Source organism: Podarcis vaucheri, assembly GCF_965113315.1.
Source record: "Podarcis vaucheri genome assembly, chromosome: 2".
NCBI classification, from domain to species: domain Eukaryota; kingdom Metazoa; phylum Chordata; class Lepidosauria; order Squamata; family Lacertidae; genus Podarcis; species Podarcis vaucheri.
In genome coordinates, this window is record NC_138760.1 from 124,600,005 (window position 1) to 124,613,677 (window position 13,673).

General features: G+C 46.8%; 1 protein-coding gene across 4 annotated transcripts; it reads right to left on the bottom strand.

The window, feature by feature from the left end:
• On the bottom strand, nucleotides 1-9,660 carry LOC309524830 (uncharacterized protein). Of its 4 annotated transcripts, none has more exons than XM_082209932.1 (4): nucleotides 9,507-9,660; nucleotides 5,388-6,190; nucleotides 3,753-3,834; nucleotides 1-968 (listed from the first exon to the last, which is right to left on the bottom strand). In XM_082209932.1, exons 2-4 carry the CDS (start codon nucleotides 6,042-6,044, stop codon nucleotides 4-6), a joined length of 1,704 nt encoding a protein of 567 aa, XP_082066058.1. In that variant the 5' UTR covers nucleotides 6,045-6,190; nucleotides 9,507-9,660; the 3' UTR covers nucleotides 1-3. The 4 variants fall into 4 exon arrangements, with proteins under 4 accessions (XP_082066058.1, XP_082066055.1, XP_082066056.1 ...); XM_082209929.1 differs by having other exon boundaries at nucleotides 3,738-3,834; XM_082209930.1 differs by lacking the exon at nucleotides 9,507-9,660 and adding an exon at nucleotides 9,395-9,452 and having other exon boundaries at nucleotides 3,738-3,834.
• Between the last annotated feature and the right edge of the window lie 4,013 nt (nucleotides 9,661-13,673).

Below are 13,673 nucleotides of genomic sequence, written 5' to 3' on the forward strand. Positions count from 1 at the left end.
TGCCTAGGATTTCCTTGCGGTGTGTATTTTCTGATGTGCAATAAGGTTTGAGCGCAGCCTGAAGCTTTTCCCACATTCCGAACATTCGTACGGTTTTTCTCCGGTGTGGATTCTCAGGTGTCCCGTAAGGAGTGTGCTGACACCAAAGGTTTTCCCGCATTCGGGACATTTATATGGCTTCTCTCCCGTGTGGACTCGCTGGTGCCTGCTGAGTTGCTGGCTCACAGTGAAGCTTTTCCCGCACTCCAGGCATTTGTACGGCTTTTCCCCCGTGTGGACTCTCCGGTGAGTAATAATCTGCGAACTGTTGCAGAAGCGCTTGCCGCAGTCGGGACACTGGTACGGTTTCTCCCCCGTGTGCGATATTTCGTGCCGGATCAGGTCTGAGCTCACGCTGAAGCTTTTCCCGCAGTCTGAGCACTTGAACGGCCGGTCTCCCGTGTGGATTCTCTGGTGGTTTCTAAGGTGCGAGCTTTGGCGGAACGCCTGCCCGCACTCCGCGCATTTGTACGGTTTCTCCCCCGAGTGAGTCCTCTTGTGCTTAATGAGCTGCGAGCTCACGCTGAAGCTTTTCCCACACTGCTGGCACTCGTACGGCTTCTGCCCGTTGTGAGTCCTTTCGTGGGCTATCAGGTTCGACTTCAATGTGAAGGACTTCCCGCAGTCAGGACACTCGTACGGCTTCTCCCCGGTGTGGATTCTCTGATGTGCGATCAGGCCGGTGCTGCGGCTGAAGCTCTTTCCACAGACGCCACAAGTCCTTTGCTTCTTGCCTTTGGGAAGGATCTTTGGGAAATCCCCAGGGTTTCTCTCAGGATCATTCACACTGTCTTCCGGGTGGCTTCCCATCTTCATGTCTGAATAAGGCAGGAAAGCTGTTTTGTTATCCTGACATTGCAAATGAGGGCCTACTTGGGTTGGCCTTTCCGGCTGTGGATTACCCTCCTGCTGATTCAGCCAGCTGTCACCTAAAGGAGAGGAAAGCAACAATAATCTAGTGGATCACTACCTAGCCACTGTGATCCACGCGACGGTCACCTCCAGACTGGATTATTGTAACTCGCTCTACGTGGGGCTGCCCTTGAGACTGACCCAGAAACTCCAGCGGGTGCAGAATGCTGCAGCGAGACTCCTTACGAGGTCTTCGCTGCGAGATCACATTCACCCGGTGCTATACCAGCTGCACTGGCTCCCGGTGGAGTACAGGATCAGGTTTAAGGTGCTGGTTTTAACCTTTAAAGCCCTATATGGCCTAGGACCCTCGTACCTACGGGACCGCCTCTCCTGGTATGCCCCACAGAGAAACCTACGGTCTTCAAATAAAAACATCTTGAAGGTCCCAGGCCACAGAGAAGTTAGGTTGGCCTCAACTAGAGCCAGGGCTTTTTCGGCTGTGGCTCCGATCTGGTGGAACACTCTGTCACAAGAGACCAGGGCCCTGCGGGACTTGACATCCTTCCGCAGGGCCTGCAAGACAGAGCTGTTCCACCAGGCCTTTGGCCAGGGCACAGCCTGACTCCCTCCCTCGGCAATCTTCGCAGAGCTCTGGCCCAATGGTTGCTAGTGGCTTGAATTAATTAATTTTTATAATGAATGATTTTAGAATGTTGTTTATGTTGTACTTTTGTACTGTTTTATTGCTGTGAGCCGCCCTGAGCCCGGCTTCGGCTGGGGAGGGCGGGATATAAATAAAATTTATTATTATTATTATTATTAGAGGAATGGTTTGCGGTGAATTGGTAGGGAGTGGTTTAATGTGGGTTTAGTATAGATTGATACTACCAGCTTGCTTTGAATTGTTTCACGTCGTAGCTGACATTATAATTGTCGCAAATAAACTTGGTTCCTAGTAAGTGGCAAAAGTAAGCTGTACAGTGCTACTACCTCTGGTTACGTACTTAATTCATTCTGGAGTTCCGTTCTTAACCTGAAGCACCACTTTAGCTAATGGGGCCTCCTGCTGCCGCCGCAGCACGATTTCTGTTCTCATCCTGAAGCAAAGTTCTTAACCCGAGGTACTATTTCTGGGTTAGCGGAGTCTGTAACCTGAAGCATATGTAACCCGAGGTACCACTGTATTGGTCCATAAGAGAGGGGGCAAAACCAAAATTTATAGCAGGGGTTGAGGAAATACTTTTATCACAAGGGTGGGGTAAGCTTTGCAGTCCAGGGGCCATATTTCTTTAAGGGCTTCCTTCTGGGGCCTACAATTCCCAGTTCCCTGTGACGAGGGGTTGATTGGTGAACTACACTGGGAATTACACAAGATTTCTCCCTATCTTCCTCTCCACTGAGTTCCACAAGGGGCAAAACTGATACCACATTCACACCATAGTTTTAAAGTAAAAAGGGGGGAAAGGTAAAGGACCCCTGGACGGTTAAGTCCAGTCAAAGGCGACTACAGTGGTACCTTGGGTTACATACGCTTCAGGTTACAGACTCTGCTAACCCAGAAATAGTACCTCGGGCTAAAAACTTTGCTCCAGGATGAGAACATAAATCGTGCTCCGGCAGCGCAGCGGCGCATTAGCTAAAGTGGTACCTCAGGTTAAGAACAGTTTCAGGTTAAGAACAGACCTCCGGAACGAATTAAGTACGTAACCAGAGGTACCACTGTATGGGGTTGCGGCGCTCATCTCACTTTCAGGCCGAGGGAGCCGGTGTTTGTCCACAATGGCTTTCCGGGTCATGTGGCCAGCATGACTAAACTGCTTCTGGCGCAACGGAACACCAGAGCGCATGGAAATGACGTTTACCTTCCCTCTGCAGCGGTACCTATTTATCTACTTGCACTGGCATGCTTTTGAACTGCTAGGTTGGCAGGAGCTGGGGCAGAGCAATGGGAGCTCACTCCATCTCCGGGATTCGAACCACCGACTTTCTGATTGGTAAGCCCAAGAGGCTCAGTGGTTTAGACCACAGTGCCCCCCCCCAAGCACTTTAAGCAGCCACGGCTTCCTCCAAAGAATTCTGGGAATTGGAGTTTGTTGTGGTTGTGCTGAGTGTTCTAGGGGAGCCCTATTTCCCTCCCAGAACTACAGTTCCCAGAGTTCCCTGTGAGGAGGGATTGATAGTTATACCACTCTGGGAACTGTAGCTTTGGGAGGAAAATAGGTGCTTCCTAGCAACTGTGGGTACCCTTAACAAACCACAGCTCCCAGAATTCTTTGCAGGGGGGGAAGCCATGACAGTATAAAGAGGTATCATAGCGCTTAAAATGTATGGCCTAGCTCCTTTCAAGCACTGACTGCAATAGGATAAACGGAAGGCAAATCTTAAAAAATTAGAACAGCCTTTACCAAAGGTGTCATGGGCTTTGATGATGCTCAAATTCAGGACACAAGGGAGAAACATGCTAAGAGGAAGGCACGCTTGGCAAACCCTCACCGTGATCAACTCCTGCCTGGAAACCTCTGTCCCCACTGTGGAAGGATGTGTGGATCCAGAATTGGCCTCCACAGTCACTTATGGACTCACTGTTAAGACTGTGTTCATGGAAGACAATCTTACTTGGCTACGAGGGATCCCCAAAGAAGAATAGGACATTTCTTTCAAGCCCCAGTTCAGTTGTCGGGGCTGACCCTGCAGCCTCCGGAGAAAGCGTTTGTAGGTTTGTGCGCCCATAGACATCAGATGGGTACCTCCTGTTCTAGGGACAGGGAAGATCAGAGCTGAGGTTTAAGAACCCGGGACAGGAAGAAGCCTGTACTCCAGGCAACCAAGGACTTCCACCTTACCCGAAGACGACCCACCTCTGCCACCCTCTTCTTTGACTTCCACAGGCGGCAGCTTCTCTCTGGCCTCTGAAGGTGCCGCGGGATTCGTAGGCACTACCTGAAACAGCCAGGAGAATACAACCCTGTCAAGGCAGCTGGAAAAAGACAACAGAGTAGGATGGAAAAGTACTGGGCAAAGGGGCAGGGGGTGCCGGAAAGAAGGGCGGACCATTGGTCCTCCGATGAGCTACTCAAAAGGAGGGTGCATCTAGTCCATCGTTCTCTTCCTACAGTGACCCATCAGATGCGTCTCGGGAAGCCGGCAAACATCAATGCGTTGTTTTGAGAATCCCACAAAAAACAACGCATTGTTTGGGAATCCAGCAAGCGACAATGCGGTATTATCACAGAGTTTGAATGCCACCAGGGTCGGCTTAGAAAGAAATGCTCCCGTACAGTGGTGCCTCGCAAGTCGAAATTAATTCGTTCCGTGAGTTTTTTCGTCTTGCGATTTTTTTCGTCTTGCGAAGCACGGTGTCGGGAAACTTTTGGAAAAGCTTCAAAAATCACCAAAGTCTTTAAAAACCTCAAAAAAGGCTACCACACCACGTGCTATGAGTTGCTCCTCGAAGTCAAGTCGCAACTGTATTAACGGTGTTAAGAAAAAGGAAACAAACTTGCAAGACGTTTCCGTCTTGCAAAGCAAGCCCATAGGGAAATTCGTCTTGCGAAGCAGCTCAAAAAACAAAAAACCCTTTCGTCTAGCGCGTTTTTTGTCTTGCGAGGCATTCGTCTTGCGAGGTACCACTGTATCTGACTCCCAGTAAGTTAGCAAAAATATATGACAGGTACAAATATCTGCTGGAAAAGGAAAGAAAAATAAGGCACCTTCTGTCATATGTGGTGGTCTTGTAAGGTAATAAAAGCATTCTGGGGAATGATATATAATGAGATGAAAAAAATGTTCAAATTAACTTTTGTAAAAAAAGAACCAGAGGCTTTTTTTTATTAGGATTTATAGGTGCAAACAGTCCAAAGGAGCAGAAAAGACTTTGTATGTATGCGATGACAGCCGCACGGATGCTACTAGCCCAGAGATGGGAAGAAGATAAAGTCCCTACCAGAGAAGAATGGCACATTAAACTGCTGGACTATGCCAAAATGGCAAAACTGACTGGAAAGTTCAGCAGCCAAGAAGACCAAAACTTTAATAAAGAATGGGGGAAATTTATAATTTACCTTGGAGACCACTATATTGCTAAAAACATTAGCAATAAAACTTGTAATGAAGCAAGTATTTCTGGAATCCACGGAGTAATATAAAATATGGACTACTGAAAAATATGCAGTAGAAAAAGTTAACAATAGGACCCAGGGAGGGGAAGGTGGAAGTCCAGAGATTCGAATGAATCTTTAACTATGGATATGTACAGTTGGTTGTATAGTTGTATAGTTGTATATGTACAGTGTTCTCAAAGCTACCAGCATGAGTTTGACCAAACTGTGGGAGGCAGTGGAAGACAGACGTGCCTGGCGTGCTCTGGTCCAGGGGGTCACAAAGAGTCGGACACGACTAAACAACAACAAATGTATAGTTGGATTGTTATATCTTTATACTTGTAAAATCAAATAAAAATTATTTCAAAAAAGAAAAGAGAGAAATGCCCTCACCTCTTTCTCACCCGCTTGCTGCCTCCTCAGGAAACCTTCTGCCAGGGCCACCGCCTGGGAGCAGGTCTCCGGCCTGCCTTCCCAGACCCAGCTCCGCATCTCCGGTGGCAGGACGGCCAGGAACTGCTCCAGAATCACCAGCTCCAGGATCTGCTCCTTGGTGTGCCTCTCCGGCTTCAGCCACCGGTGGCAGAGGTACCAGAGCTGGCTGCACACTTCCCGTGGTCCCTCGACCTCCTGGTAGCGGAACCGTCGGAAGTTCAGTTGCTGTGCCTCCAGGGCGATGGTGTCCCTTTCCCAGGGCTCCTCCTTGCCTTGCCCAGAATCCAAACCCATGTAGGCCTTTTCGGATGCTCTGCTAAGACCTGTCAGGAGGCTGTTTGCACTGTCTCCTTCAGGGCTGCCACTGTTGCAGTGCGTTCTTTCAGCAGACAGCGGACAAGGCATGGGGTCTTCCTGAGGGGCAAGTTCTGGCAAGCGTGGGGCGCTCCATCCCATCTTTGGTGATGGCCTGGCTGTTGGGAACGGCTCCACAACCTCCCGCTGGACTCTTCCAGGCCCCTTATGGGATTTGGGTCCTGCCCCGCCCTGCCTCTTTGCTCGTGTTCCCGGACCTGCGCCCCGATTCGGCAAAGCTTGAATTTCACTCCGGTTCATCTCTCGTTCCGTCTCTTGTTCACAAATTCAACAGCTGCGCCTCTCTCCACATCAACTCCTAAACTGTGTCTTCAGTCGCCTGCTTTGTTCGGTTCAGACACTCAATCTGGTGCGAGGTAAGAAGCTCCATTGGCAACGACCCTGTCCTGAATCCAACAGAGACAAAAGATAGATTATTCCTGAGGATTTTTTTTTTTTTTTAAGAGCTGTGTTACATTAGGAACATAGAAAGTCAGGCCATCAGTCTAACTACCTCAGTGCTGTTTGCACTGACTGGCAGTAGTTCTCTAGGTTTTTCCCCCTTTTCTCCTCAAATTTTTTAATTTTTATTTTACATACAGTGGTACCTCGGGTTACATACGCTTCAGGTTACAGACTCTGCTAACCCAGAAATAGTGCTTCAGGTTAAGAACTTTGCTTCAGGATGAGAACAGAAATCGTGCTGCAGGGGCAGCAGGAGGCCCCATTAGCTAAAGTGGTGCTTCAGGTTAAGAACAGTTTCAGGTTGAGAACAGATCTCTGGAACGAATTAAGTACTTAAGCAGAGGTACCACTGTATTAAGAATTACAATCATACCACAACACATTCCAAAACTACAAGATTCTTACGCATCTCTGGACTTCCCTCCTCCCCCCTCTGTGGGTCTCATGGTTAAACCTTTTCTCCTGTATCTTTTATAATAATCCAGATTTTTATATCTCCATAGTTCTCGTTACATTACAAGTGTTATTGCAATCCCGCTAATGATTTTAACCATTTACAGTGGTCTCTGTTTACAGGCAAATTATAAATTTCCTCCATCCCTCATTACATTTTTCATCTTCCTTATTTCTGATCTTTCCAGTCATTTTAGCCATTTTGGCACAATCCATCATAGAATCCTAGAGTTGGAAGAGACCCCAAGGGCCATCGAGTCCAACCCCCTGCCAAGCAGGAAACACCATCAGAGCACTCCTGACATATGGCTGTCAAGCCTCTGCTTAAAGACCTCCAAAGGAGGAGACTCCACCACACTCCTTGGCAGCAAATTCCACTGTCAAACAGCTCTTACTGTCAGGAAGTTCAACTTGATCTGCTATTTCATCTCTGGGCTAGCAGTAGGATTTCTCTCTCAACCCTGCCTGGAGATGTCGGGAACTGAACCTGTGACCGTCTGCATGCCAAGCAGATCTTCCAGCACTGAGCTGAAAAGGCTTAGCAGGTTCACGCAATTGCATTATAAGCACATACCCCAGACACCTCCTCAACGGCAGATAAAAGCGGTTCTGTTACGCCACGATTCCGATTCATATTTGTGTTGCTCAGTCTGCTTATGGTTTTGATTTGAGCTGCAGAGTTGGTTTCTGGTGGCTCAATTAGTGAATTGTACCTTTCTTGCTATGTGGGTTTTATCTTGTATATCACAAGACGAGTGGAAGGGGATGCGAGAAGTGAGATGACGCTTTGTGTATTATCTGCCTTTCTTGGGGATCAAGAAATAGCAAAATTTTGTCCCTGCTGGGAAAAAGGGAAAGGTTAACAGCTCAGCAGAACACATGGTTTGCATGCAGAAGGCCTCCAGGTTCAACCCTCAGCATTTCCAGGTAATAAAACAACAACAACAACAACAACAACAATTAATAATAATTTTTATTTATACCCCGCCCTCCCCAGCACAACAACAACAACAACAACAACAATTAATAATAATTTTTATTTATACCCCGCCCTCCCCAGCCAAGGCTAGGCTCAGAGCGCGCTTACAAGCAATAATAAAAACAAGTTGAATGATTACAACTTAAAAACAAAATTAAAATACAACATTAAAATATTGAAACATTAAAATATTAAAATGTAGCCTCCTTGCAGGAGGAGAAGGAAAAGAAAAAAGAAAGAGAGGGAGGGAATCAAATTGGCTCCAAGCCAAAGGCCAGGTGGAACAACTCTGTCTTACAGGCCCTGCGGAAAGAAATCAGATCCTGCAGGGCCCTGGTCTCATGAGACAGAGCGTTCCACCAGACCGGAGCCAGTGTTGAAAAGGCCCTGGCTCTGGTTGAAGCCAATCTAACTTCCTTAGGGCCCAGGACCACTAGGGTGTTGCTATTTATGGACCTTGAGGCTCTCCGTGGGGTATACCGGGAGAGGCGGTCCCGTAGGTACGAGGGTCCTAGGCCGTGAAGGGCTTTAAAGGTCAAAAGCAGCACCTTAAATCTGACCCTGTACTCCACCGGGAGCCAGTGCAGCTTGAAAAGCACTGGGTGAATATGCTCCCATGGCAGAGACCTCGTGAGGAGCCTTGCTGCAGCATTCTGCACCCGCTGGAGTTTCTGGGTCACCTTCGAGGGCAGCCCCGCGTAGAGCGAATTACAGTAGTCAAGCCTGGAGATGACCGTCACATGGATCACTGTGGCCAGGTCGGGGCGGGAAAGGTAAGGGAATTACCTTTATTAAAGGTAATAATTTATTTGTACCCTGCCCATCTGGGTGGGTTTCCCCAGCCACTCTGGGCGGCTTCCACAAGACAAAAAAATATACTAAGATGTCATACATTAAAAACTTCCCTGTAGGACTAGAAAGGACTCTTATCTGAAACTCTGGAGAGCGGCTGTCAGTCAGTGTGGACAATACTGAGGTAGGGAAACCAATGGTACAGGGAAACTGCACAGGGAAGTTTTTTTAAAAAAAATATTATGTTTTATATATGTTGGAAGCTGCCTAGAGTGGCTGGGGCAATCCAGTCAAATGGGTTGGGAATAATAATAATAATAATAATAATAATAATAATAATAATAATGTGCTCGGATGCTACTAGCCCAGAGATGGAAAGAAGACAAAGTCCCTACCAGAGAGGAATGGCAAGCAAAGCTGACTGGAAAACTCAGGAACCAAGAGGGCAAAAACTTTAAAAAGGAACAGGGGAAAACTGTAATTTATTTAGGAGACCACCGCAAGCAGATGAAAACACGAGCAGCATTTTAATCTCACTTGCAGTGTAACAAATACCATGGATAGTATGGATTTATATAAAATATAGATTATGAAATAATATGCAGTTGTAAATGTTGACAACAGGACCCATGGAGGGAGGGAAACTCGAGATTCAGAGTAATCTCCATATATGGATATGCATTTGGATTGTTATAATTTTGTATCTGTAAAATCAAATAAAAACTATTTCAAAATATAGAATGATGATGATGAGGATGTTCCTGTATGGGTCAGTATAGAGAGACATGGGCTGCACTGGACAGAAAACTTGCTCTGCATGCAGCGTCAATCCCTAAGCAGGGCTGTCCTGGAACCCCAGGAGGCTGCTGCCTGCCTGTGCAGACAATACGGGGCTGGATGGACCGTCAGTCTGACTCCGTACATGTCAAAACACCCTCGCCGCTTCCAAACCCCCTGAATGCGTTTTCCTTGCCAATTCCGCTTGCTTCCTGGCTCGCCTCCCTCGTTGCCCCAAAACACAGCTCTGCACTCACCTCTCTGACCTTCTGCAGAAAGGAGCCGTGGTTTTGCAGCTGAGCTCCCTGGCAGGAAAAGGAAGGGACAGCATTGGCTGGCTGCTCCCTGGGCCTCTCTGCAAAACACGGCTCTATCCGTTTAACCCATTGGGGGCTGTGGGGCAGCTACCCAACAGAGCAAACAGGCTGGAATAATAATAGTAATAATAATAGTAATAGTAATAATAATAATAATAATAATAATAATAATAATAATAATAATAATAATAAATTTATTTATACGCCGCCCTCCCCGGCCAGAGCCGGGCTCAGGGCGGCTAACACCAGTAAAATTACAGTAAAAGCATAATAGGGGGGGGGGGATCCAATTTTAAATACAGGTTAAAATGCAATTTAAAATGCAGTAAGGTAAAGGTAAAGGGGCCCCTGACCATTAGGTCCAGTCATTACCGACTCTGGGGTTGCGGCGCTCATCTCGCTTTATTGGCCGAGGGAGCTGGCGTCCAGCTTCCGGGTCATGTGGCCAGCATGACTAAGCCGCTTCTGGCGAACCAGAGCAGCGCACAGAAACGCCGTTTACCTTCCCGCCGGAGCGGTACCTATTTATCTACTTGCACTTTGACATGCTTTCGAACTGCTAGGTTGGCAGGAGCAGGGACCCAGCAACGGGAGCTCACCCCGTCGCGGGGATTAAAACCGCTGACCTTCTGATCGGCAAGTGGTTTAACCCACAGTGCCACCCGCATCCCTCATTTTAAAAGTAGCCGTCTTATTAAAAGCAGAGTCAGCCAGACAGACCCCTTGGGTCCACCTAGCATTGTCTACACTGACCGGCACTGAAAAGAATCCGCACAAGTCCTCCCACTGTGGGAAAAGCTTCAGCCAGAAAACCAATTTGGTGAGTCACCTGCGAATCCACACCGGAGAGAGGCCGTATCAATGCTCCCAGTGCGAGACAGGCTTCCGGTGGCAACTCCATTTGAAGAGGCACCAGAAGACGCACACGGGAGAGAAACCACATGAATGTCCTGAGTGTGGGAAAAACGTCTCCCGGCGGGATACACTGATCAAGCACCAGAGAACCCACACAGGGGAGAAGCCTTATGAATGCCCCGAGTGCAGGAAAAGTTTCCATCATCCTTGTAGGTTGATTGATCCACATGGGAGATGTTGCAGGAATTTATGTATAGGTTGGGGGGGGGTTTGCCCCTCCAGCAGATATCATGCACATGCAGCCCACTACCAAAATCAGCACAATCGCTTTTGTGACTTTTGTGATTTGTCCCCACAAAACACTTCATCACAGTTTCTTCCTTTCTGTTCAAAGGGCCTCTGCTGCACGATACCAAATGTAAGAATTCACTGATAAATGTATCTATGTACGGGCTCACTGGGAAATTCATATAGACAGGTGAGCTCAGCCACTCAGCAGCCCCACTGCCTGAGTGATAATCCCTGGCATCCTGATACCTGAGTGCCATTCCAGAAATAACAAACCCAGATGAAGACAAAAGGGTGTGATTAACTTGGCTGGGAAACAGGGAAAATGCAAATATCTCTTTTGCTACACTTGATGGGTGTTTGGTGGAGGGCAAGGGGAACCATGGGGCAGGGACCAGGATGCTCAGATTATGGCCCCCAGAGCTCCCCTTTCATGATGTAACCGTGATGTAGTTTGGGGGGGTGTAACATGGGGATTAGCAACTAATAAAAGATTGGGGGCTCTTTTGTTCGGGGCTTCCATCTTGTTCCACCTTGTGGCAGGTGGGAGTCCTGTCGGGACAGTCTTCAATAAAGACCAAGCCTACTGGCTGCTGTTTTGTTCTGGTATTCCTGGCTGGTGTCCTTGTTTTTTGTCCAAGGGAGCCCTCAGACTTCTCCGTTAACAGAGAGAAGCCTCACGAATGCCCTGAGTGCGGGAAGAACTTTTCTCCGTGAGATATGCTGATCACACACCAAAGAACCCACGTGGAGGAGAAGCCTTATGAATGTCCTGATTGTGGGAAAAGCTTCATTCAGAATAAGGCATTCATCAGACACCAGGTAATTTATTTAGGGAATACGTCCAGCTAACATTCTTTTTTTTTAAAAAAAATATTTTTTATTAACAGGCCAATCAAATCACATTAATTCCAAATTATACAGCCAATTTTTAAAATTTTTTGTTGGGGGTATCCATACTTCGAGCGCCGAAAGGGATCCAACATCACTCTTGCTGCTGCTTTAATTTCACAGTTTTGTCCAGATAGTCTATTATTTTCCTCATCTTCTTGTTGTTATCATATATTCCTTTCTTTGTGATCTCTGATAATCTTCACAAGCGGATTGAAAACAAACATATCCTGTGTGGATTTTACACTCTCCAAGAGCCATATCACATAGAGGACAGACGCCATTTCCACTCCTCCAAAAAGAACATTCCCAGAGTCTGTCCGTTGTTTTCCACAGGCCTGCCAATCTGTATCTCAGGGGGCCCTGCCAGGTTAAATTCACATTCCGATAACCATACGTTCACATTCCGAGGACCATGGTCCTCCTCCCCCTCGTCCTCCTGTGGGCAGGCCTGTCTTGACGAATCTCCATTTGTAGCTGCGTCACAAAGCTTTCTTTCCATTCCCGATGTTCCCACCAGTCCTCTCTTTGATCAGTAATTCATTTCCACACAGTTCTTAATCTCCTGCTTGTGATTAGTAATCTGCAACGATTCTTTCTCTCTGGGGGGGAGGGTTATTGGGTACTCACATAAGACAAAAAAAGGAAAGTTTTTTCCTCCCCCCCTTTCCGTCTCACTCCAACATACCGATCTTCTAATAAAATAATTTTATAAATAAAAAAATTCCTTCCAGTAGCACCTTAAAGACCAACTAAGTTAGTTCTTGGTATGAGCTTTCGTGTGCATGCACACTTCTTCAGATACACTGAAACAGAAGTTGCCAGATCCTTCTATATAGTGAGAAGGTGGGGAGAGGTATTACTCAGAAGGGTGGTGGGAATGGGAGATTGGCAGATAGCTGAGATGAGCCTGTTGACGACTCTTAACGACTGCAATAGGTCTTACAGGAAAAGGCAGGGGGTGAGAAGGTGAAAAATGGCTTAGTCATGTATAATGGGATAAGAATCCAATGTCTTTGTTCAGACCAGGTCTCTCCATGGTTTTAAGTTTGGTAATGAGTTGCAATTCAGCAGCTTCTCTTTCCAGTCTATTTCTGAAATTCCTTTGTAGTAAAACAGCTACTTTGAGATCTTGTATAGAATGTCCTGGGAGATTGAAGTGTTCTCCTACTGGTTTCTCTGTTTTGTGATTCTTGATGTCAGATTTATGTCCGTTTATTCTTTGGCGTAAGGTTTGGCCTGTTTGTCCAATATAGAGAGCTGAAGGACACTGTTGGCATTTGATGGCATACACAATGTTAGACGATGAGCAATTAAATAGTCCCGAGATGGTATGTGTGATGTTGTATGTGTGATGTTGTACCATCTCGGGACTATTTAATTGCTCATCGTCTAACTACCATCTCGGGACTATTTAATTGCTCATCGTCTAACTACCATCTCGGGACTATTTAATTGCTCATCGTCTAACTACCATCTCGGGACTATTTAATTGCTCATCGTCTAACATTGTGTATGCCATCAAATGCCAACAGTGTCCTTCAGCTCTCTATATTGGACAAACAGGCCAAACCTTACGCCAAAGAATAAACGGACATAAATCTGACATCAAGAATCACAAAACCTATTGCAGTCGTTAAGAGTCGTCAACAGGCTCATCTCAGCTATCTGCCAATCTCCCATTCTCACCACCCTTCTGAGTAATACCCCTCCCCACCTTCTCACTATATAGAAGGATCTGGCAACTTCTGTTTCAGTGTATCTGAAGAAGTGTGCATGCACACGAAAGCTCATACCAAGAACTAACTTAGTTGGTCTTTAAGGTGCTACTGGAAGGAATTTTTTTATTTTGACTATGGCAGACCAATACGGCTACCTATCTGTAACTCGATTTTTTAATGATGAGTCTTCACTTGATTTATTGTACAGCCCGTCGCTCCGCATCTCAGAGATCCCATTAATCAGCAGTCTTTACTCCCGATCTTCACTTGAAGTATGTGCATTTGCTTCTTTTTCCAATTATATATTTCAAGCTGATGCAAACCAGTGCGCGATTAGAGACAGCGTCCGGGA